General features: G+C 37.9%; 1 protein-coding gene across 7 annotated transcripts in view; it reads right to left on the bottom strand.

Moving 5' to 3' along the window:
* Positions 1-26,050, bottom strand: part of shroom2a (shroom family member 2a) — a 46,163-nt gene extending 20,113 nt beyond the window's left edge. For 2 of the 7 annotated variants that reach the window (XM_008407575.2, XM_008407577.3), the window contains exons 1-4: positions 25,544-26,050; positions 23,864-24,065; positions 11,463-11,611; positions 6-107 (exon numbers count right to left, since the gene is read on the bottom strand). In XM_008407575.2, the coding sequence (XP_008405797.1) occupies positions 6-107; positions 11,463-11,611; positions 23,864-24,061 (449 nt within the window). In that variant the 5' untranslated portion in view covers positions 24,062-24,065; positions 25,544-26,050. Of the gene's footprint in view, positions 1-5; positions 108-10,629; positions 11,015-11,462; positions 11,612-23,863; positions 24,066-25,543 lie in introns of those variants that run through there. The other 5 variants (XM_008407576.3, XM_081606596.1, XM_008407578.2 and 2 more) reach the window with 5 other exon arrangements.
* Positions 26,051-26,712: the final 662 nt, after the last annotated feature.

The raw sequence follows: 26,712 nt of genomic DNA, 5'->3' as shown, positions 1-26,712 counted from the left end.
CATACCTCATGGAACTTCGCAAAATCTTCGTAAGAAAGCTTCTCGCCACATGCACGTCATTCTCTGAGGGCATTTTCTGAGCTACAATATCCACCATTTTCAAATTCCTGGGCAGCAAGGGCAGGAAGACACACAGAGCTCACCAGCAGGACAACACAAACACCATTTTACATTCTGAAATACTGATATGCTTGTGAACACTGAACAGGTTGAACGTAGCTTCAGTTTTAAGATGCTATACTTTTGGTTGTCTTTAACGTCTGCAGCCATTTAAAGGAAAATAAAAAACTAAAATTGGATGATGCTTTGCAAAATGCGTGCGATAAACAGCGCACCTGTAAAAGGAAAACTAAACAAATGATTTGGAACATGAAAGGGTTGTGGTTTTAATCACAGAGAAAAGGCTTCTTCAATCAAACATGGTGTTCATTTAGTAAAATCATTTCACCACTTAAGACATTTGTAACAGGAACTTAGAAATTTTCCTCTGATCTCTTACGCGTTTCCCGTGGGAAATTCATTGGCATGAACTGCAGACCTACCACTGCCTTCCTTGTAACTATTGACTAATATGTAAATAATTTATTTATGCAAATGAGACAGGAGTTTAAAGGATTATTAATCTGTAAGGATTACAGAAATCGACTTTGGAGCTGTCCCCGTTCAGACTAGTTAAGTTCACCCTCTGGGAATAATCAACCCATTTTAATTTCTACTTTCCAATCTATTTTATATTAAGGATGCCAAGAGAGTTAGCAGATATGTACAAGATACTAATAGCTCATAGCCACAAGACAAAAGTCACGTTAATAAAAAACAAAACAGAAAATCTCACTAAGCTATCTCTTTAAGAATCTTAAATAAAACTGCAATAAATATATTACTAATATTCAACTTTTTGTATTCCGCATAGCTGCTTAACTATTCTTTTCTAAGTTTTCATAGATCACTCTAAATTTACAAAGTAAGCCAAGGTCATGCAATGTTTATATGAACTTTCCTCTTGACACATACAGGGAATTTGAACCACTTGCTTTTGTGAAAAAGTTTGGCTGCTTTTCTTTAAGAAAAAGAGAAAATTGCATCAAAAGATAACATTTTTCCTTCTTCTGGGTTTCCATAACTATCCAAAACGTTACATTTGGACGGAATATCATGCTTTTCTAGATCGCACAGAAAACCTGTATGAACTTGGCAGACAGAAGATTCAAACTCAACAAAACAGTGGTTATAGACATATCGCACTGAAGTACAAATGATTGTAATTCAAAGGAACATGCAGTATTTCTGAATAGTAATTAACTCATACTCTATGTAACAGCCCCCCCTTCTGGTAAACACACTTCGGTGTTCAGTTAATGACGCTGGAACAAATGAGAAAGCCCAGGTAAGACGGACAGGATAATTTACAGGCAACTGCAAAACTGCAGCAACCATCTCTCATCGTCAGAGGAGGGTGAAGCTGAGGTGAGCTATAATCAGACGGCCATATGGTCCCTGGGGGAACACAAGCCCAGCATGAGTCAGGGGGGCTTAGAGTGGAGAATCTCGCTCACAATCAGATCAGCCACTTCACCGCTTTATTCAAGCTGTCGTCTGCATGCCAGACATCTTTTCTGCCCCCACTCGAGCTCAAAACTGACACAGTTTGGCAGCCACAGAGGCAGTAGTTTGTGGTGGACAAATGGTGAACCGCTAACCAAAAGAATAATAATCGGTATCAAAAACATTTGAATTCTTTTACTGGGTATCAGGTTCCAATTTCTATAATGGCATTATCTGAAGTATATTCAGCCAATAAATCTGTTGAATAAATATAAAACATTACTAACATAATAGTGCAGATGTGTAGACAAAGGTTTTCTTGCCTTGGTTTTCACTGAAGAGAAGATTTGCTCATAAAAGTGAGGTTAGCAGGACCTGCTGCTTCACTGAAGTAATGAGGAACTGTCCAAAACCAACAGCTTGTTTCTCTTGGAAACACGACTCTTGCTTATGGATCAAATTAATACAGTTTTGACACCCTATGATCTTTTTTCAGACAGACAGATTAAAGCCTCTGCAAAGTGGGTCAGTTCCCTAAAATGAATTGAGGATTAGAGATAAGGCCTATTTAAAAAACAAAGACAAGCCAACATGGAGTCCAAGTCGTCCTTGTGTTGTCGCAAGCCTGTTTCTGGGGCAGCTAACCACACATGGCGCATGCTATTGGTATGCAAATGAACCTGGTTTTATTAGGCCTATCGTCAGGGCTACAGCTGGGCAAGCACAGATATGTCAGGAAAGTGAATTGGATGGCTGCAGTGGGGGGCAGGGGAAGAGATTGCTTTCTGAGTGACCAGTTTGAAGTCCGACTGAACACCGAGCGTACGCTCGACTGAGCAGTCAAGAAAAAATAAAAAATAAAAAAAATCACATAATACAACAAAAAAAGTCAAAAAACTTTTATCATTTGTTTTATGTGCAATTCTTTAAAGTTTAATTTGTCTTTTTGTTTTAAAATGTTAATTCTTACTGATCACGGCTTAACCTAAATGACTGATGGCCTCAGACCGAGAGGTAAAACGAAAGGTTTTCACAACAATAACAAAGTATTAGGGTCAAAGGACACCAAAGAAGGCCCCGTTATCCACAATTATTCATTGATGTATAAATAGGCAGACTAAAACATCAGCAAGGAAAGATATAGATTCCAACTATTTAATGTTAAAATGTAAATGAATAAATACATTTTGAAGTCAGACTCACCAAACACGTGGATGAACAGAAACAACAATAACCACAACAAATGTAAATCCTAAAAGCAGTCCACTAATATCAAAGTGGAATTTAGTTTGAGTTGTAAAGTGGGACCAGCTGCATCCATGTGCTGGTCAGGCATAATGGTCCCAGTACTTCAAAGACAGACCAAGATAAAAAGGACAGACTTCTGAGCACCGGCATTACCTAGAAACTCACATTGTCTGACGACTTAGACATTTCAACCTGAAATGGGCAACACTGAAAGTAAAACCAAGTTCTCCTGGCAGAAGTAGATACAACTTATGGGAGGTTTTCTTCAGGGGCTTTTTTTCCCCCAGAGAGTGGGTAGAAAAGTGCACCAAAAGGGAGGAGGGTCATTGTCATAGCCAGTCCCTTGTGAGTATTCCCCCTTCCTTGCGTCGTCTCATTGGCTCTAAGGGGCTAATATGCTAATGGGGGGATGAAAAGCCAGACTCTTGTCTTGCCATCACCCCTGTTGTGAGGCACACATGCATTTCAACAATTACCATGGCAACGGCTTTATCTATAGTGTGTGAGAGCGCTTGGGTTTCCTGAAAGTATCCGGTAAAGAGCGGAGCTGCTGACCATCGGGGATTGTTACCTCTGCTTGGTCAACACAGATCAATATCAAAAAGTATTGACTGGTAATTGTAGATACGATCAAATTCAACTTTTTAATCTAAGAACACGGTTTCAAGTAAACTAATTATGGTGCAGCAACCACAATAAAATTGGACACATTTTTTAACTGTTTGAAATCTTCTGAACAGAGTAACAGTTGCCACTTGTTGCTGCATACTGCTGGTCAGCAGGATGAAAAATGTCATTTGGATATTTTTGGTAATTAAAAACAGTCGGGATCTGAAAAAGAAAGAATCTCAATACCATTTAAAACTACAGCTGGTAAGCTAAAAATGGCAACTTTTTAAAGGAGCTGATTGCAGGATGACTATTCTTGAAGATAGTCTGACCAATATATCAGATTATTTATTCAAAATATTGTTTTTCCTTAAGTTAAAAATTGATTAACATCCTAAAAGGTTACAGATAACCTTCCGTGTTCTATATCTCCTTAATCAATGCAACATTATTCCAGGAGCAGAAGGAGTAACTGTTGCTTTTCAGTTTCAAATAAAAATGCTTGGATCATTGTTTACAGATTTGTTTGCATTTTTCGTGCAAATTGAACCTGACCAATAACAAGAAAACACTCCTCAAGTGCTCATGCCGAATAGGTAAATATCTATTCAGAATTCTTAATTTATATTCCTTTATAACTATATAAGAAATTACAAAACAGAACAGTTTTTCTAAGAAGTTAAAAATTTTCCCATGTTTTTATCTTCTTGTTTTCTTAAAGTGGAAAACATTCCAGTTCATAGTTTTTGTTTTCTAATGGACAAAACAAATTAGAATTATGGGATGCAGATTAGTGTAGAAATACTGCAACCTAAAGCTGACATAAAAGGCACTAAAGTTCACAAAAACCTATTGTAAGCATTTTTCTTCAAGAACCTCAATAACATTATGTTTCAATACTGTGAAGTAAGAAAATAACAAAAGGCAATCCATCTAGAAACATTGCTTGTACTGTATCCCCTGAGATGTTACGGAAAGTCAGACTCTAAACCTTCACATATTTTCACTCCTAAACCTATTAGTTTCAGCTGAAAGGGGGAATGCTGTCAAGAAAAATGATAGACAGCTGGTAATTATCAGCCAGCTTGAAAAGCATGGCGGTGACGGAGGAAAGTGCAGCATCATGTACAGTATTGGACGGCAGCAAAAAAAAAAAGAAAAGAAAAAAAAGCTAAGGTTCAAACTGCCAAACCTGCACTTTGCAGGTGAGCTGCTGGGACCCGTTTGCTCCCTGGGGAGGCTCACAAAGGCCTTTCTTCAGCTAACCCCACAATCAGACCAGTCATGGTGTAGGTGAGAGAGGTGAACTGTGAGCACCATGCAATGATCAGCACATTCCTGGGCTGAGTGGCATACCAGCTGCCGAGTCACGAGCCGCCTGTGCTGACCCATGGCCCAGAAACACCTGGAAACCTTCAGACTGAGGACGACGCTTCCAGCGGTATCATTACACATGTTTTAAATGCCACCTCAAATTTTATTGGATTATGACAATAGGCATAAATTTATCAACAAGTAATTATTTAGAGCTTAGGAGTGCACCTAAAATAAAATAATTAGTGTGAGCAACCTGTCAAAATGGCAAAAAGGTGTGAAATATTTATATGCGAAGTCAGCCAGGACTTGGCTCTGATTCTGGATCCCGGAGGGCTATGTTCCCCATTAAGAATCTTTTATAGGCGTTACCTGATGACAGAACATTTCTAATGTTACACATGAAGCATGAGTCAAAAACATGGCTGAAGATGGCAAAAAAGAAAATCATAGACAACCCTTCAACAACAGAGTTCATCACCTACACAATTACTCGACATAACTAGTCCAAACATTACCATTTCTGAAACAGCTTTTTACACACTCCAAAAACACTGTGTCCAACATTCACATACTCACACCTCGTAACACGCAGCATTTCAAAATCCAGCCCTTTTCTAATCTGTGCACCATTCCCAAACTCACCGTTACAACACTCTTCCAGGTCGAAGCTGTGACCGAGGGTAAGCTTCAAACTAGCTAGCCATTTCATTATCAGGGAGATGATAATGAAGGAGAGGGAGAATACGTATGGGGACAATTGTTTTGGTGATGCTAAGAGGGTAAATCGGTAATGCAAGATGCTATAGTCAAGAGTTGTGCGTACTACCATCATAAATAACTAAAGCCAGATCAAAACAGCAGGATAGGAAAATGTACTGAACTATATGAATATATATCATTATACAGTGGTTAAAAGAGGAATCAAAATTGACTAAAATCAGCATTGGTCGATCAAAGAATGATAAAAAGCAGTGAAAAAAAAATCTACCACAACTTTGGTAAATTCCTCATAAATCTATTGGATTCTGTGAAAATTCATGTGGAAAAAAAATCTGTATAATTTATAATTCTACCTTAAAGACTCTGTATGGCTTCATGTACAAAGTAAAACAGTACATTGCCAAGTTGAATGCAGCCACTATTAGTAGACTGTCAAAGTTTCCCTAAAGGCAAGACTAGAAACTACAAAAACAAAAGTTTTAGTCTCTAAACTATAATTTATGTTGAGATACAAACAATTTTAAGAAATCTACTTAAAGGAATTTAGTTATCTGCATTCCAAAACGTATTGCGTAGGCTTAATTAGAAAAATAAGGCTCGCTAAATGTAAGCCACTGCCCAGAACCCCTACTGAGTGCTTACACTGTAACATACCCCTGTAATCTTTTCCTGCTATAACTGGATTTTGCTCTGAAATGCTGAAGCTTTTGTTAATCTAAAACAGCAACTCTGTGTGTATGAATGTTTATTTTGTTGCTACAAGGACAACAACATTAAAACAGAACTTAGCAGCAGCAGATGATTGTGCCAGCAGCAGAAAAATGGTGAAACCCAGAAATCACTCTGGTACTTTTGTGCTGATTCCAGAAGGGGGAAACACAATGCCACAGGAGTGTGAAGTTTAATCATTCATACGGCAGTAAATGTCTAATGAGGGTATGGGTGTGTAGCATTGCCACAAAATATAAACTGTCTGAGTTTAGCGACCATAGGAAAAGGAAATGTCACTGTTTTATAAGGTCTACTGAAGTAAAAATTAACAATATCAGGTTTAGATATCTTTGTAAGTTAAATTACTGATACTAGTTCTGCAAGGTTTTAGCAATGAATAGCTAGTCTTAGCCAGATCAACAGTAAACAACTCACTCCAAATCCAACAGGATAATTCAAGTGTATTGTGACAATACGCCTTAAATTGTGCAGTACAATCAAGCTATTCATATTTCATGTTTATGCTAAACACCTTTAATCAATTTGATTTAAAGGTAGTTTATCCATATTGCCTTGCAGAAATATTAACATTTCTTGAATTTCTCAATTTACAAGCAAAAGCTTCAAATGGGATTTATGTGACAAAGTGTAGAGCTACATAATGGTAAAGTGGAATGTAAATGAAACATTCAAAACAGCTTCAGTTTTGAATATTTTAGGATTTAAGTCATTGCCCATTCCCAAGGTAAACACCAAGGTAGGAATCTTGGAATAATCATGGACTTTCTGACCTACAGATCTTAATATCTTATGTCAGGCCATGATGGTTTAACCACCATCATACTCAACAATGGTGTACCACAGGGCTGCTTCTTAAGCCCGTTTCTCTACTCACTGGAGACCTATGCATCGGATTGGGACTCTGTATTGGCCGATACTCAAAATCAAATGACTCAGACTTAGGGGGTAAAAAAAAAAAAAGATTGTGACATCCCTAATAGATTTTTCATCTTTTATGCCTTTGCTGGCTTGCCACACAGAGAAATACTTAGATGCATGTGATAGACTATGTCCTGCATAAAGATTATTCTTCTTGAAGGATGCAGACTTCTTCCTCGACCTCTTGATGAAGAAAGTGTCTTCTGAAAACTGGCAGTAAGTTTGGCAGTTGATTTTGTAGCCCTTTACCAGCACCCAATCCACATCTTCCTGGTGTCTGACTCAAAGTAGAGCTCTGTGTCCGTTACCGAGTCCATCAATCTGATTTTATCGATAAAACCTTTCAAAAATTTGTCTTCAGATATTTCTTGGCCTCGTCTAGATGCTTCAGCTGACGCGTCTTATTCAGTGGTTGTCGGGTTTTCTTACCTTGCCCATGTCTCTGAACATCTGGTTGCAGTTCTGGAATATGACAGAACTGGAAGATAACAGGTTAATGGTAGCTTGATTCTACTCACATTCTTGGCAGTGCGTTTGTGTCTTTTTTTTTCTTGCGACCCTGTTGATTATTAATAACAAAACACTTGATGGCTCTGTAATCATGCCCGAGTACTCCATCCCTCAGAGATTTTTGGTAATTTTTTTACTCGTCACAGTTGGTTAAATCTCTCTTTTTGGCTCATTTTGTCTAAACATGTATGCCACACAGATTGTATTTTGTAAAAGTTTAAAAATGATCTTACTTCCACTTCACAGCTATACTCTGGTTTGTGTTGATCAAATAAAAATTCTGATAAAATAGCTCAATGTTTGTGACTGTAAAGGTAAATATGTAAATGTGATAAGGTCCAAGAGGTATCATTACGTTTGCAAGGCCCTATAAAATGATACTTAACTTCACACAGCAAAAAGATCAAAGCAGTTTTGAAAAGGCGTTCGGGAGAGTGAGATGCTTTCCCACATATAGCCACACCTATCTGATCTCCATGTGACGTGCGACAAGTTCTGCCCGTCCCCTTGCAAAAATGACATTGCACCAACCACAGCGCATGAGTCACCATGTGCAAAAAGCACAAGTGTAGAAACCGAGCTCCGCCCTTATGCTGTGTGTAGAGAAACCACACCTGTACACAGGGGCAGGTTCTGACAGCTTTCCGATAACCATCCAACATTATCCTTCAGCTGAATGGGAAGGTGTTTAACAAATAACATTTGACGTGCACAGGTAGAGGTGGAGAGCAAAAAAAAAAACAACAGGGCTCCAAGAAAACTACAGGTAGCGATGTGAACGCCAGAGGATAGAACATTTCCAAACACAAACAAGCAAACAAGCAGACCACAACTGAATGACAAGTAGGAGAAATTGGACTTGAAGTGAAGCTTTGAGGTTCAGTAATGACCCACTATCACTTCGCAGTATTCTAAATGTGACCCAGACTTGTTATTATGGCCTTGGGAAATGACTGACTCGAGATGCTATTTGAGACGAGCCGAACAAAGGAATTCCTCAACACAGACAATCTGAGCAAATGGAGAGGCCTGTGGGATTCAGAAACTGCTAAACACAATATGATTAAGACTTGTCCTTGAAAGGTAATGTCTCACTCCATTACGAATTACAAGCATATTAAAGTAAAAATATCCAGAATCCCCCACTCGTGCCTTCTGCTTTTCAGCAGCTTAATGTATTGTGAAGGTAATCCATTTCCTCCCACAGGTTCAAAAGAAAAATGTGTCAGGCAAAAATCATGTGAAAACCAAGATTCCTCTGCTGTCTAGAAAGTCATTAACCAAGATTTCTTGGTAACACCGAGAGTAAAAATAATTCCTTGACTGAGACCCCTGATAGAGCCAGACAGAACATTTACTCAAACCACCCTGAGCTAAAACTTTAGTAGCCATAGCTTTCAAAAGCTGATGTGGGATTATGTAACATTCCTCCAAGAAAGGGGGATTAATGCCACTTTAGAAGAGTTTCATGGACCATCAGAGTCAGTACAAAATACTAAAATACCAATACCTTTCTTTAATATATCTTTATTTTCCTGTAATCTACTTGAATATTTTAGACTGCCAAAATAGTGAGACTTATCTAAAGGTCCGCCCGTACGGGGAGCTACTCGGTTTCACATAGATTCTCTATCTGTTTGCAAAATCTATGTTTTCATTCCAAGACATGCAGCTGTGATCTCTGACGGCAGAAATGCAGGTAATTGAAACAGATTAAATCTGTTAACTTTCTGTATGGATTTTTATCTCCATGGAGCCAACAATCTCAAATTCCTGTCTGATGTGACAAATCCCATTTCCAATCCTTTCTGTAAAGCCAAACTCCAGTTCTCAAGGGCCGCTGTCCTGCAGTTTTTAGATGTGCCACAGGTACAAAACGCTGGAATGAAATGACTTTATTACCTTCTTCTTGTGTAGATCAATTCTCCAGAGCCTTGCTAATGACTTTATTCTATTCAGGTGTGCTGCAGCAGAGGCACATCTAAAAGTTGCAGGGCAGTGGCCCCCCAGGACTGGAGTTTGACACTTGTGCTGTAAAGGGTTCTGGAAAAGTTAAGGACCAACTCAAGCAAGTCAATTCGCTTGTAAAATTTCAGTCTGATTTCTGGTCTTCACTTTGTTCAGAAACGGCTCCGATCAGAGTCACCAACAACCTGCTAGCAGGGCTCTCCATCACTCCTCATCTTCCTGGACCTCAGCTGCTTTAGACAACCATAATATCCTTCTCATTGGGATCCATTATACAAACACTCACCAACTCTACCAACTGGGACTAAAGTTCACATGTTGGATGACTGAGCATTTGCCGTCGCTGCCCCACGGCTCTGAAACACCCTCGCCAGAGAGCCATTGAAGACTTAAGAATGTTTCAAAGAACATTTCTATTCAGCAAAGGTTACTAACAAAACTATTACTATTTTATTGTTTGCTTGATTCTTATTATGTCTCATTTTACCTTTAATGCGGCACTTTGAGATTTCTTTCAAATTTAGGAGGGTTTTATAATTACATTGTATTTTTATTATCATCATCATTACCAAATCAGAATAATCTAATCTTCTTGCCTACAAACACATATGACTCAGTTGTTCAGTAGTTAGAATCAAACAATTTTCTCTTTATCTGCTCTGATTTGAAGGTCAAACACTGAAAAAGTTAATTTCTTTTCCCTTTGGATTCAATATATCTAAGATAAGAACTCCCACAGTAATCAGCCTGAAAAACACCTCAGCAGATCACCTGTAGTTAGATACACTCTGAGTTTAATAAATATCAGATGAAAGGTAGTCTTTAGAATCAAAAACTAGGATCTGACAGAATTGTCAGGTGGAACAATAAAAAAAAAAACGGAATCCGACATCGGCAAGAGACAGCAAGATCAGTGTATCTCAACTAAAAATGGTTTAAAAATACTTTCTAAAACTAAAATGTAATATTACAGACAATCTGGCAAATCTAAAAACCTTCTTTAGTAAAATTTAGACTGTGTTTCTTAAAACATAAAGGACCAGAGATGGAAATAGACAATACCTCATACTTGTTTCCAGATCCTACAAACAACGTATCTCTCAAGACTAAAACAATAAGTGAGAATCCGAGCCTTGTCCTTGCAGAGACAAATGGTGAGTGGACTTCCTTGTACGAGTGAATTTGTTCAGAGATTACGCTATGATATGATAGAATGCAAAAAGAAATGCGGATGGCAATGACAGACAATGCCACCAGTGTTTCACACGCACACAAGGCCAATATTAAGACGGCTGCTCTGTTGACAAATGATTCATCAGTTTAACCCACATATCAAACCTAAAGAATTACACAAGAATCAGCACACTATGAGAAGTGTCTTCTAGTGACAATAGTAGCTTACTATTCTGTATGGGTTTAGAATATTTCTGGGCAAAACAAGCGAGGCGTTTAGTTAAGATACTGGTGTCAGACAAAACTATACAAACCTGTATTGCCTGATCACACAGAGCACAAAACGAACTGACAGGGTGTGCTGAACTTAAAAAAAAATAAAAAAATCTCAGAGTCACATAATAAAATGACTTCCCCTTGTGTGTCCCAACACCTGCCTGCGTGGGACAGTCATGATGTCACCCACTCTTCCTTCTTTTACACTCTGCCACAAACCAGGAAGCAGAGTTGAGAGCAAGCCTGGCTAAACAGGAACATCCAGCTAACATGAGCTCTGTGAAGCGGATCCCAGAACGAACAGACTGAATTACAGATGGGCAGCTGCTGGGCTCAGGATCTCTGCTTCTCCGTCGCCTAGGTGTGTTTGGAGCTGTTGCCATGGTGAACTTTTATGCTTATTAGGTGATGATGGCAGCAGATCCAGGAGGAGACTGAGCACCTACCTTTTCACCACTAGACTGAGGGTCTTGTGGGAGCCTTTGACAAGGCAGATCGCCTCCTGTCTGTAGCCACTCAGGGGAACCTCGTTGATGTTGACGAGCTCGTCTCCCACCTGGAGACTCACAGCTGCTGCCTTGCTGCCTTCCTCCACCTGGAACAAAAACATAAAAATGCACCTAAACATAAATCGACAACATTGGAACTCAATGAATTGAAATACGTCAGTACAAAGTAAGAAAACTTGTGTATATGTGGGATGCATGGGTGGGCGATACAAGTTTTATCACGATGTTTAGAGGTCCTATTGTGACAACGATAAAAGTGGCAATAGCTTTGTTTCTATTGACCAGATAATAGTGCAAACTGGAATTACAAAAATAAATTTGCTTAATAGAAACACGGTAATTTCAAAATAATCCTTGTTTTTCGATAAAATGTTTTGTTGCTAGAATGAGGCGGTGTTTCGGGTGGTTAATTTCTCAAAACTGCAATGGAAACACTTTTTTCGCGTCACACAAGTGACGTTACTACTGGCGGAAAAGAAAGAAGACAACAGGAAGTAGTAGGAGGATAATGGCGCGTCATGTTTTTTAATGACTGACTGTGTGAACAAACTTATTCACTTGTGATTTTAAATGCGTTTCCATATTATGGATGAACAACAGACAAAATATGCTGTTTCCCAAAATAAGCAGCAGGCGTGCGAGCTTCTAAGGACCAGAATCAAAGGCAGCGAAATTCTTCAAAAAGCTGCACTCCAAACCTGTGGCATAATGAAAAAACAAACAGCGTTGTGTTTGTTTGAAGGCAGACACCTGAAATAACACAAGGGGATGTACAGTGAAGAGAGCACAGCACACTGGACTCACAACTTCTGCTGCTGGAATATCTCAGAGGACACGCTGACACAAAGGTTGAACAAACTGAGATAGAACATCTTAAAGCTGATGGCAGCTACAGCCTGGTATTTCTGAAGCGTCATAAGTGCTGATCGTTAAGGTCATCGCTGTCCTCACACTGACGCAGAAAGCCTGATCTGAGACGAGGAAAAAAAACAACAACTACTCGGCGTGGAAAGAAAGGCCGTGAGACGTTGCCTGGCAGCTGGCACATTAGCACACAAAAAGCTCAGCTCTGCAGCTGATTATCAGTTTTTCTCTCAACCTGTAACAGGGTGCTGTGACTCAACCAGAGAAGTATGTGTAGATTTACCAACTCTCATATCTTATTGGGCCTTTACCCTCACTGCAAAAAAAAAAAAAAAAAAGGAAAAACCTCCAGCAGCCGAGATCAAACCATGGTTCTTTTCATTTTTCTATAAGGGAGCGGTAAGTGAGGTTGGACAAACAGTTTTCAGGCTGGCTGGCAAGATTCCTGAGTTCGTCCTGATATGGTAGTGGATTTTGTGGAGAAACAGCCTGAAACATTCACATAGTTACAATGCTGAAAACGGATACAAAACACCTGGGATTACTCAAGATGGAAAAGTATTCCTGTTCAACAAAGCCGTGAGATACATTTCAGTGAAGCAGAGGACATAATCAAAGTAAAGCATAAGATATTAGTGAAGAGGCAAAGTAAGAAAGTTGCTTAAAGAATAAATGTTTTCATAAATTTTTTTGGGTCCATCTGGTGATCCAAATCTGTCACTCAAAGCAAAAGTAGGCTCATCTGTTTAGGTTTCATGAAAGTTTAGTCTAAAAATTACTAGTTACTATCTATGTGAAAAAGACAGGAAATATAACCATGACAAATGCATTTGTCCACATTTAAATGCCAACAACAACTGATTATTGGCCTAGAAAAAGGTGTCTTTCTCACCTGGCCTAACTATAAGGTTGACTCATTTAGTAATCGAGAGCCTTTAAGTTGTCTAAAAAGATAGCAGTTAATTTACTTTCACTATTTTGTTTCCTTATCTCTTGTCACCTACATTTTTTTTACTTTCCAGAAACCAATAGTACAACTAGAGCAGTATTGACCAGCCAAATGGTGGATTTGGCCAGTTTTCCCTTCAATCAGCTCTGATTCATCATTAGCATGTTAAATGATGAAAAATTCAACGCATTAAGACTAAGCACTCCCATAAATTTTGATGTAGGATTTAAACTGCTTCCTATTTTTGTGTGTGTTATTGTCCTGATAAAATAAAATTGATAGAATTGACCAAAAGTTTTTCTTCCTCCTGGATCATTCAGATTTTTGTAGCTACCACTGTGCTTATTGTAAGACTGCAGCTTACAATAACAGAGCAACTGACACATTTATGGTTAGGTTAGACACACACCTGTCAAGTTTTGGACTTGAGAATATGGGAAGTGCCGCCATCCGTTGTTAGAGGAGGGGGGACTGACATAATGGAGGGGATAGATGGTATACACTAGCATAAAAGTGGGGAGGTAGAGCAACCAACACGAGAGTGGGGGGCACAAAACGGGATATTTATGGGAAAATAATAATAAGGGGGGTAAAAAACTGTAGTTTCCTGGTCAAAACGGGAGTCTTGACAGGTATGCTTAGACACAATATATAAAGATAAAGAAAAAGCAAGGAAACATTATTTTGCTGCCCTGTACAGAACTATACTTTGTGGCACAGCTTTTCCAAAAAATTTAAGAGTATTGCTTGTGTTAGCACAGTAGATGGAGGTTATGTTTAATTGAACAGTGCAGACTAAGCAAATGGGCACAATAAATATTAGTTTTTAGCTTAATAAGTGTGAAACGGACAGCCCTGACTTATGCTCAAGTATAGATCATGCCATATCAACAGTGCAGTGCAAAGAGTCTTCTAGAAACTGTATTATATGCACAAAAGATTCGGCAACATTCCCAGAGCTACTTGTTAATCTGTTCTTTTTACAGGAAGCATTACTCAATAGGAAGAAGACACTTTAAATAATAGCAGGAGCTTCTTTAAAGAAAACATGAAGCTCAAGTTCATTCAATGTTAAAACTGGAGAGTGTCTGCTTCTCTAAACAGTTTTCCCTCCTCCGGACTCCTGACAGGCCTGAGCATTTCCCTTGTTGTCAGTCTTCCTCCAGGCTGTAATCAGTCCAAAAGCAGCTGTATCCTAAACCGTATCCTCAAAAAGGAGCTGCCTTGTGTCATGAAGGGAAGGATGTGGTGCCACTGAGGGTGAGGAATGTGTCATTTCTACTGACAGATGTCCTGGGCAGCAAGCTGACACGTCACTAAGCTGACTGACATTATTGGTTATCACCTAAACGCAACCTTTCAGACATTAGGTTTGTATTAGTTCACAAGCATTGTGTATATAAAGCAGTAAGGCGGATGTTAAGCTCTTTCAAGTGAGTTGTTCACTAACTTGACAGTCAATAATTACGTGTTGCATTTGCATGGCTATTTAAGAAGTAAATCTGGCCTCCCTTTTCAAAGTTGATCTTTGCTTGAAAGTAAGATTAAAGAATGATAATAGATAATCCGAATACAATGTTTAAAAAAAAAAAAAAAAAGGAATAATACACAACACTTTGATTCAGACATCCTGTGACCTGAGGTTGTGTGGGTGGGTGAAGGGGAAGAGCTTTTCTAACATTTTCTTTAAAAGATTACAAATTTAGTCACAAATCTACTGAAATACAAGGAAAAAAAAACAAAAAGAAAAAAAAAACTAACAAAAAAAACAACACTTAAACACGTAAACTCTGATAAGAAAAAAATATGTAGTTAGAAACAAAAACACTGTTGCATTTGACACATCCAGACTAAGTCTGATGCGATAAATCAATTAATTGTATGATAAACTAACAGGAGTTTGATGATTAATATTTTTTCAGAGGCATCATAATCCATTTTTTTAATGGTTTTGGTTGTGTGTGGTACTTATTTCCATCTTACTTGTTACTTGTGGTTTTGTGTTTGACTTTTAATATTTAAAAAGTCTCCCAGTACCAAGTGTTTTTTTTACAAAATTAAAGTTTATTGGTCATTGAAGGGGCAAACTTGCATTTTTGTGTCATTATCAATGCATTACTTTAAGGCAGTCTCAAAACAACATAATCTTTTCTAGTAATAATTACTGAGACCATTTATCATCCAGCAAATTTTGCTATCCTGACAGGCCTAAGATGCATCATGTTGGTAGTGGTTGTTCTTTGCCAACAACCATTAACTGTTTACATGGCGCATTCAGGCACGCTACGTTGTATCTGAACACAATGAGGAATTAGAGACGAAAGGTTGTGTATGAATTTCCTGAAGGAGTGTCCCATTTCTTAGAAGAATACCTTAGCAACCACCCAAATGAGGTGGAGTGGAGGGTAGATGTAGAAGTAAATGAGATTTTCCTTTAAACATCCTACGGAAATATACGGAAATATTTTGACAAACAAGTTTTAAGAAAGAAATGCTAAATACAAAGTCTTTTCTGTTATCTTCTGCCCATTGCTTATTTGAAGTAACGTCTTAAACTCTCAGACACCCACACTGGGTTGCAACAAAAAGGCTGGGAGCAATGAAACAATGCAAGCTGATAATTCTCTGTGGGTTTGTCACTAGAATGACTTCTTACTGCGTATTACACAATCATTTGATCCTTTGTTCATGTAGAAACAAAGCTTACAATGACTTGGAAGTATTTTGTAATCCAAAGTAAGTGATGGAAAAACCAGTATCTGCGTTGCGGTAAGCTCTCAGTGTTTCTTCTTAACAGAATAAAGTGTAATTAAATAAATTAAACTTCCTGGTTCCAAGGAAAATGTCATTGTTTAAAATCCCAAATTTAAACAGGAACTATATCAATTACTTAAACATACAGATTTAGCTACATTTTGAGATATAATCCGTCACCTATAAAACAACATTACATTGCCACATTGTTTCAATTCATTATGGCTTTTTATTTTAAATAAATTAATCAGATAAGATTGAACATCCAAACAAATAATCACTGATACAGGTGAAGTGATCAGAGTAAGGCTTAATAACTCCACCATTACTCCATTATGAATCCATTAGTGGTTCAGCTGACAAGATCAAAGCTGAAGGTAAAAAACACTACATAGATGTACGAATAATTAGACAGCAATCCAGATGCACAAAATGCATTGCAAAAGGGTATAAATGAAGTGTTAATGAAGAAGGACTCTAACAGATTTCATTATCAAACATTGGCAGAGATCATTTTGATCCAAGCTGTTATAAAAAAATTTATGTAATCTGGCTAATGCATTCAGTTGAAAATGGGGAGCAGGAAAATATTTTTGTCCTTGGGCATAAAGGTCTCAAAGACCAAAAGATCTCCATAAATATGTTCTCACAACTCTGAGGTTAGCATTTGGTTTTTAAGTTCTGGAAAGAACTATTTAAAACAAGATACAATTTTTCCTCTTCTCGTCTTAGCATCCAACAGGGATTTGGGTTAGTCACAGTCAAACTCTGACACAAACAAATAAGTTTGTACCAATTCCAGCGCACACCTTCGCTGTTAATCCTTTCTGTATTCTGAGAAAACGCCTAAGAGTATAGAAGACAATGTTTCGGGATCCATGTCTCAAATGTTACACTGAAGGACTTTTAAAAATATGGAGATTCCGGACTACTTGGTTGGTGTGTGAGTGTTTCTGTGAGCAAATTTCAAGGCATGTTTGTTTTTATTGTAACTATGCTGCTGCTGTCATGCACAGGTTACCCTTATAAAAGAGATCTTTGATTTCAAAGAGACTAACCTGGTTATATAAAGGTTAAATAAAAAATAAAATTCATCAAAGTCTTAAGATGAGCTTTGTAAGCTCATTTTAGAACTACATTTTCAATAATGAATAAAAAAAGTAATTCTCTATCATCCAGTTGATTTTTTAAAATTAATTTAAAAAGTGCAACTCTGGTAAGAAGCTTTACATAATAAAAAAGGTAACTGTTTTACATTGCTATAAAAAGATTCATATTTTGAAAGGTAAACATGACGGTGAACACTGGGGGGTGATTTGGTTCCAGTTCTACCCGTCATTAAAATCCATTTCTGCTTCTTGGCGTTTCCCTGCCTGAGGTAGGGCTCTGCTGAACCAGCTTCCTGCTCATTTGTGGTTCATAAAAATAAAAATGTTTCCACACTAAAAACTGCCTTTCACTCCTAGGCGTATAAAAGCAGCCAGGTTAATATTTGTGATTCTCTCATAGCTTCATGTATACTTTGCTATGGACATCAAGGTTTTTGATTACCATCATTTATTTAAGTGTCATATCAATGAAGCTCGAGAACATTTTTATGTTCATGTTTGATTTTTAAGTTTTGACAGTAATTGTATATTCTTTAGAGGGGCGGTATTATGCATTTTCCAGGAACATAGCAACTTTAGTAACTTTTACCTTCAGTTATTATTAAAAAAAATACTGTATTTATCAAATATGACGTAAAAGAAATTAACTTTCTAGTTTAACACCATGAAATTGTCTCTTTAAAAAACTTCTGCTCTTTCCAAAACTCCACCTTCAGGAAGTCATCACAACATGGCTCCTTTAACCTCTTTACTAATGTTTCACTTAGCAGTAGTTCCTATAATGAGCTCAGTAGATGCTCAGTTCCACCAGGTGTTTGCTAATTGCTGCTGGCTAGTCTGAAGGAGCTGAGTCGTGGAGTCGCAGAGGAGGGCTGCTCTGTGATACAGAAGCTTGGAAACTGCAACACTGAGGAGGAACTATATCTCGTAGGAGGTACTAAGTGTTTTTATCAGCTGAGTGGGGGAGTCAAACTCAAACATGCATAAAAAAAATCAAAGTAACAGTATGGGTATGTTGCTGATGATAGAACATCATAACATGATGTAAAGCTCAAAAAAGTAGATTTTACATAATACTGCCATAATACTGTCTGATTCTAACAGACATTCTGAGTCTGTTAGAATCAGGATTGATAAGCCCAACTGGGCTTCTTCTATGAGTTTCTAAGTTGGTCTGGGTTCTTCTGAGCCAGGACGAAGGGCTCAAAGAAGAGACTACCATTGTGACATCATCAGGTGTAAGTCAACCCACCAGAGAAGGTCAGAAAATGTGTGTTTGTACACCATCAAGGTTGAAAAACACATTCAGGGAGAGACGTTTTAAAACAAAACTAGATATATCTCTACCAGGAAGCAGTTCTTGCTCAAGGTCACTAACATGAACTATAATCTACATAGACAAAAAGACAAGGAAGCTTTAGAAGTGTATAATATCCTTAAAAGGGATAATTTTAAGAGCGCATAGAGTTCTTTTGAACTAGCAGTACAAGAACATTCCCCTTTAATAAATACTGTGAACATCATCTGTGGGGTAAAAGAGTATTTTCCCTCGATCTAAAGTCATGATGAGCACTTTGTCCAGAACTTTTAAGAGTGAAAGGCATGCATACGTCTGCATGAAAAGTGTAGTTTCTGACTACGTCAGCTTTCATGTAGCAAGAATGCACTTTACCTGCAGTGTTTATTTCATATGACATTTTTGCAATATTGCCCACCTTCCCTTGATTAGCGTCCAGATTTTAGTGTAACCATGGTGAGTAACGTCTGTTTGTGGTTATCGATATTAACTTTTTTGTGCACGTATCATTAAAATCACTTTGAAAATTCAACTAAATTAAACTCACAAAGCAGTTTATTGAACTTCATGCTAATGTTAGCTAATCCAATTTTTGCTACCATTTCACTGTATCTGATAATGAATGAACCTGTTTACTTTAAGCAGTACAAGTCTCTCTTAACATGCAGTACAACTCTGTTTTATGAGGACTTGCCTCCAGCGACACACACACACACGCACACACACACACGCACACACAAAACAACAGCTATCCATTTTGAATCTTATCTGAGCCATCAGCATACATACTGTGCTCTTTAAATCCTTTTTTCTCTGGAGGCTGAGCAGGCCTGCGGCACTCAAAACTAGCCCACAATGTTGCCACACAAAAGTTTCAATAATTGGTAAAACCTGTTTACCTGGGGGTGATTTATCGCAGCGTGTAAGAACAGAGTTATTTCTGCAGTACGTCGTCTGGTACTGGTTCAGAATGAGCCAACAGTGCTTTTTCCCTTATAAAGGCTGTTCCTCACAGAGGGAACACATGTATGAGGTGCGTGCCCAGATGTCTCGTGTAAAACAGGATTATTTAGGTTTATTGAGACTAAGAACTTTAAGTCCACGAGGACCTTGAGCATAACCTGAGCTATGAGAGGAATCTGGAGAATTTTAATTAGATCCAGGATATTTTTTTAACCAATACGGTGAACCTGTCATCAGACTGTTGGACCTTTGTTATTACATTTCCCTGAATCGAGCTGGAAAATATGCAAAGAAGTGGGAATGCAACAGACAGAAATGTGGATTCAAGGAATGTTCATATGCTAAAATGCAAAGATGTTTGCAAACCTTATTTACTCAGTTATATCCAGTCAGTCTACCTGAATATAACACTTAGAATTACATAAAGCTGGAAAATTTGCCGACATCTTACAGGGAAAACATCATCCTCTAGCTGTTCTAGATCATCATAAATCAAAGAGGAAAAGAACAGGCCTCAAACATTTTAAAACAAATCCATTTCACGACAGCATACTAAATCAAACTCATTTTAACTCTTATCTGAGAGACACTAAAAGAATGCATAGCGCCAAGCTTCGCTTAATTCATCCCATCCTGTCATTCCAACAGGCTCCTGGCTGCCATTGATAATTCACAGAAAATCCAACGAAACTCCAAGATTCCTTCCCTGTTCCTGGTACCGCTAGCTATACTCCTCAGGCTGAAGTTACACCAAGTGCCACAAAGGCTAAACATCCAACAGAAAACTCAAAAAACAGTAACAGAGAGGAAGGTTGTGGTGTTTAACAAAAACAACAACAAAAAAAATGTGTGCGAAGTCTAGATATGACAGACCGTCTTCACAAATTTTAATCTGATAAGCCAGTGCAACTAGGTGCATAGCAGCCAATGTAAAATAAATAATAAGGAAACTGTCAAAATAATCTGGAACAAACCTTCTTTCAAATGGTTCAGAAAGCATAATTAGAAATTCAAATAATATGTAAAACAAATAAAGCGTAACATCATTCAGAGGAAAAAGCATACCCTACCCTACTCTAACCCTAACACTAGACTAAGGCCCTCGTTTACACGACAACAAATTTCTGGTGAAAATGGAAGAATTCTGTTGTGTACTGTGCATTTACATGAAACCACCGGATGTTTTCTCTGACGACAGCACAGTTTGAGAACAGGTTCCAGAGTGCAATGGTTCTGAAACAAACCGGTGTCCGTTGTTTTGAAAACAGAACAAATTTATCTTTTCTTTCAGGTAATCCCTAGCTCATGCATAGTATGACGCAAAATATAGCTGCTTCCTACAATCCACAGAAGAAGAAACTACTGGCAATGCTGGTGTTACTACAATTCGTGTTTTCCCATCAGATACGGTTCCCCCAGCGTCTCTTCACCGCTCCGCACCGCCTAGGTGACAAAACATGTGTGCTTATCTAAAGAAGTAGGGACACCGTGAAAGTTCAAACAACGCGTTTCAGCAAAGTTATCCCACCTTTTTCCAACTGCGCCCTAATCAGACACACATGGTGCATGTTTTCCACCAATATCTGGGAGAACGGCATCTGATGGGGAAACGCGAATCGATGTGCTTTCAAGTAGAACGTTTTTTTTTTTTAAATACATGCGCACTGACTTTCAAAAGAACCTAGCGCCAACTAGTGGCACCTTTTCAATGCGTACCGTTACTGTGTAAACAAAGAGTGTAATTATGTAAATGTCTTCATGTAAATGTGTTAACAGAAATGGAACAAAAATTCCATTTTCATCATTGTCATGTAAACAGGGCCTAAATAGACATGCCCTAATATAACTGACACCTTATTAGCGATACCTGATCTACAATTTTTTTCCAATATCAGGACTGATACAAATATTAATATCCAATCGGTGATTCTCTACTTATACAGCAAAGAAATCAGAAAGGATGTGAATACTTTTACAAGATCTGCATAAGAACGTGGAAAAAACCAAACCTTATCATCTGATGCAAAACGGTTGCCTTCTGTCAGCTCTCGGAGCTTAGTTGTTTTGCTCAGAGAGCAAACATTAACAATTACTTTGAGTCTGAATTCAACCACTAAGCTGCAGTCAATAATTGACATCCACCTTTCACTGATACCTGCCTCCACTTATACTTTTAAACCTGCAAAAAGTTAAAAAGTTAAAACTTAAAAACACATTTAATCATGCTGCAAAAGACCAACACAAACCAGACTGTAAAAATCTGCGTGTACATATGCTGGAGTTTTACTCATCTGTAGTGAACTTTGGACCCCTTTGCAGCAATGCAGATATGGCAAAAAAAAAAAAAAACCTCAAGAGAACCAGAAGCTCCTCACTAACAGTTGCTGGTATTTTACTGTGTCAAATTAACAAGCAAGGTCTTTCGTAGTAAATCATTACACACGCAGCAGAGAAGTGAGGCCACATGAGATTTCTGAGGAAGTCTCCCTCTCACCGGCGCTGCGCACATTCTGCAACCAAACACAGCGATTTAACAAGGTGACGACATACAGCAGTGACAAACTGCAGCCTCTGCTTCGCTTTATGTTTATGAGCTTTTCTTCCACAAATCACACATGACAAGAGTCATTCAGGCCTACTCCAACAAAGACGTCCAAATGCATGAATGAATTAAAAAGACATGGTGAGATCACGATGTTCAGCTTTTAAATTCAAAAGTTCAAAACCATGATTATTTTTCTCTTTGTGTTTTCTTTTTCATTACAAAAATGTCTGGACTTCTGCATAAGCATAACTGCCGTGTTAGTTGATGAGGTGTGACCTACAGGTTACAGGCTGACATTATACTTCACTCCTACAGTTATAAACAACTGGTTCATGTCAGAGATCCCACTAGAGAGCTCTGTGTTCGTCATATTAAAATTAGTCATCCTCATCTCTGCCGTGCACTTTCACATTTTTGTTTGCTGCCCATGTGTGACATGGGGAAAAAACTCTGCTTGTCGAATACAGTCAGCTGTAAAGAAATCAGAACATTCAGAGTTTTGCAACAAAAGTGTCTTGCAAAAGCATCCCTACTCCTTTAGGATTTTATGTGATGGAGCAATACAAAGTAATACATTGCTAAAGCAGAAAAAAAATGATAGTTTTCTATATTTTACAAACAGAAACTTGAAAAATATTGCCTGATTTGGTATTCAGAAACACCTCTCCCACCCCCATATACCTTCACTCATTACTTCCCAGACTAAAAACGTATTCTGTATAAAGACTACTGGAGTACTCAGTAGCTGGTCATAAAATCTGATTAGATCTTTTTACAATGATGTCATTGTACAGATAACAAATACAACAAAATTCAAAGAAGAAGAAACATTTTTCCAATCAGGTTTTATTTCAATACAAAACACAGTGTTGATCATATAGCAGAAACAAAATAACCTTAGAAAAATGAAGCTTGTGCACAAGCAAGAAGTCTCACTCTGACGCAAACTGCAGCTGTCTGCGTCTTGTGCATTTTTCTTTAAAATATGTTTGTTCTCCATTGGGGAGGTTACCTGCAGTGAGTAAACTATCCAGGAATTTTACCCAACTATGGTGCAGTAACACTACAAAAAGTATTTTTCTCTCCAAAATAAGATACTCTAGTAAATATAGCAAACAAACAGGGTAGCTATAACTAGTTACTACCCAGCTCTGATTTTAAGTCTTTTGCAGTGTGTCTCTACAAGATTTGTACAACTAAAGGACAAACCTTTAGCTCACTTTCTTTAAAGCATAACTACTTTGGATGGAGGATGTTTAAACATTGATTTTCAAGCATTGCCACAGTTTAAGTCTGGCTTTGACTATCCCGACATCACCCACAGATACCAGACAAAGTCTCAAACCCTTTGTAGCCTCTCACAGATTTTCGTCCATAATTGTCTTGTTTTTAGCTCTGCCCACCTTCCCACCAAATCTGACCGGTTTCCCCATCGCTGGTGAAGAAACTGTACTCCAAAGCATGATGCTTCCACCACCGTGTTTCTCTTGGAGATGGTGTGTTTGGGGTGAAGCGCAAACTTAGTTTTCCACAAGCTACTTTTATAAAACTGCGGAGTACTTATTACTTTAGACCAACACAATATAATATAATGTTGGAGCAAGACCTAGAGGAACTCCTGACAATACTATCAACTTAACACTTCATAACTATGCGCTACTTTGAGTTGGTCTATTACGTAAAATCCAGTTGAAACACATTGCAGTTTGTAGTTGCAGTGTGACAAAATTTAAAAAAACAATCTCATAGCAATTGGCTACTTTTGCAAAGTACCACATATGACAATAAGCTTTAACTTTAATTCGCTCTGAAATGTATAAGGCATGGTGTGTGTGTGTGTGTGTTGTTGGGATTTACCTTTGTTATGAGCAGAGGCTCCCGATGCTCCAGCCCTCCTCTGAGCGTAAACCCCCACGGTGCGCCTCCCGACAGAAACACATGCACCGGCCTCCAGCTCTCCGCATCTCTCGTCCTTTGATCCAAATCTGCAGATTTCTGCGACGCATGCCAAAAACTTTCTGCTTCCGGATAACGAGTGGCTCCCTCGGCGTCCATTATACTGTTTACCAAAAACAACAACAAAAAAAGGAAAAAGGGAGAAAAAAACAAGAACATTAAAACATGTCCACTAAGCAGACACAGATCACATAACTCAAAGCGGTTCTAGTACAAATACTACAAACTGATGTTTACCAAAGGAACGGGGTTTAAGAGGTTTATTTTCTGACCCAGTCTCCGGTTTCTGTTTACTGTTGTGCCTCAGCTTCGGTGTTATGTTGATTAAAACCAGCTACAAATTTTGAAGAGTTTCACTCGACGTCAAGATGTTGACAATAAAACACAAGAGTCGCCGCAATCATTTTAGATAAACCGATAAAAAATCTCAAGCATTGTGTCTGTAATTGCCTATATAAATCACGCTTTCTTTATATACACATGTTGCACTTCCATCTTCTCCTCCATTATTTCCCAATTTGCAATGACTGCTTTAGGCAAGATTTTGTTTTTGTTATTCCTATGCCCACACAGTAAATGGATAAAAGCTGGGCATTGGCAAGTCTCTGTTATGGACAAAAATGCCATTTAACTGAAGTTTTCAAATAACATCAAAACATGTCATTATGTTCCAGTATGCTATACGGTTTTAATTCGGTTAGAAATCAAGCTGTGTACTGAACTGCATCTAAAGCAGAGGTTTCTTGGTGATTGTTTCCATAATGCAACCATAAACCCCTATCTGTGACAAACAATGGAAAACTGATGTCACTATTGGGTTAAACAGTGAGTTATTATGGCAAAGTGGGCATTGAAAACTGAAAGGGAAATACATTTGTTAACTTCTGACAACAATTGTAACAACTCATTCATATAAAATAGAATGTTGCTATATTGTACAGTCAGTTTAAGAGATAAACTAATTTGCATTGTATTCTTAGGATCCTGAAAACAACAGTAAAACTAACCCCTTGGAATAATTAAAGGTAACTACAAAGTAATACATTACAATAGTTTTAAGCAAAGCGTTAAAATACTTTTAACAAATTTAAGTTAGATAAATTTTTAAAAATACAGAAAGTTGAGCATAGCTGAGTATTTTTTTATTTGCATTAAGTTATAGAGCTCTTAATCTGAAAAGAGCACGAATACTCTAATTAAATAGTAACTTCCCTTGTTGAGGGGGATGATTTTTTTTTGTTGCTATTTTTATGTATAAAACGCAGTTGTGCAGGACGGATGTAAATGTGTGGCAGTAAGTACAGAGCTGCTGTCATAGTCCAGACGCTCTGAATTAAACTTAATGCTCTTACATGAGAGAGAATTAAACACATTATCACTGTCGTCGACTGACAATGAAAAAAAAAAAAAAAACACGCTCGGCTAGACGAATAAATAAAGTTACACAGACCTACTTGTTTACCAAAGAAAGCCTTATAGAAAAAAGAACAAGCTCTGCCAAAAGGTAAACTTCCCTTTTCGCAGGCTGTGTTTGCGAAAAATATTATTCCCAAACTCTCGCAGCGGTACGACTGGACTTACCTGGAAATTCAACTTATGGATAAACCGGGGTGAACAGGAGAGCTTCGTCGGGTGGCAGGCAGCTATATCCCAGCTTTACCTCTTTACGCATACTTCATCTTCTCCCAACAGTTTCTGTGACCAAACGACTCCTTGGTCTTCTTAATTAGACGCCAGGCGGTACTTCCAGTCGAGAATGTGTCCAGTTCGGACCGCGACAGTTCAGTCCGTCTCCTGCTTCATACATACAGTCCCACAAAGAAACGCTGACACACTTCTAAGAGTTTAAATGAGCTAAGCTAAACCTAGCTCTCATCCATGGACAACAGGGATAACCGGTGTGGCACGAGCGGCACACGCGTGCCATCTACCGTTAGTTAGTTAGTTAACACCAGCCACTGGATAGCTACAGGTGGACCTCTGGCGAGGATTGGGGTGAAACACCCCCTACTGGACATCAGACGCAACAACACAAACCACTGACCATCAATAGGATCGCTTTCTATTCTATTCTATTCTATTCTATTCTATTCTATTCTATTCTATTCTATTCTATTCTATGAACATAACTAACCAGAACATTTCTGAAGAAAATTAAAAGGAGCCTGCTAAAGTATGCTTCTGAGGAAATTAATTGATGAAAATGTCAGGGACTGCCTTGTGCCAAAGATCCTGTCGCTCACATGGACAAGATAATGGAAAGTGAGAGTTAATCTATCAAATAGATTGAAGATGAATAAACTAAAAACATATTTTATTGTCTTTGTGAGCTTGCTACTTTGTTATGACTGTTTTAATATTTTTTTTATTAAATTAAATATAATTCTTTATAAGTTTATAATATAGATTTTTGTAAAAGATTTTTGTCCAGGTTGACTTAAAAAGTGAACTATGAAAATGTGGGCAAATTGATAACCGATATTAATACTTTAATATTACATTAGCATTTCTATGGTGGGCCCCAATACAGTCTTGAACATGAAAAAGAACAGTACAGTCTTAAATCTCTGAAGAAAAAGTCATTTTCATAGATGCTTTAAAATTATTTTTTTGTATTATTTTATTGTAACCGGGTTAATTAAAAGAATACCCCACAGTTTGGTTGTAGTTTTTTGTTTGTTTATTTTTTTCAGCTTGCTTGTTCTGGTTTAGCCTCCTTACCCAATTCTTTATAAGTTTATAATATAAAC

This window comes from Poecilia reticulata, chromosome 4 (assembly GCF_904066995.2).
Source record: "Poecilia reticulata chromosome 4, P_reticulata-male-v2, whole genome shotgun sequence".
NCBI lineage: Eukaryota > Metazoa > Chordata > Actinopteri > Cyprinodontiformes > Poeciliidae > Poecilia > Poecilia reticulata.
The sequence above is the reverse complement of the archived record's forward strand: the minus strand, read 5'-3'. Positions and strand labels throughout refer to the sequence as shown.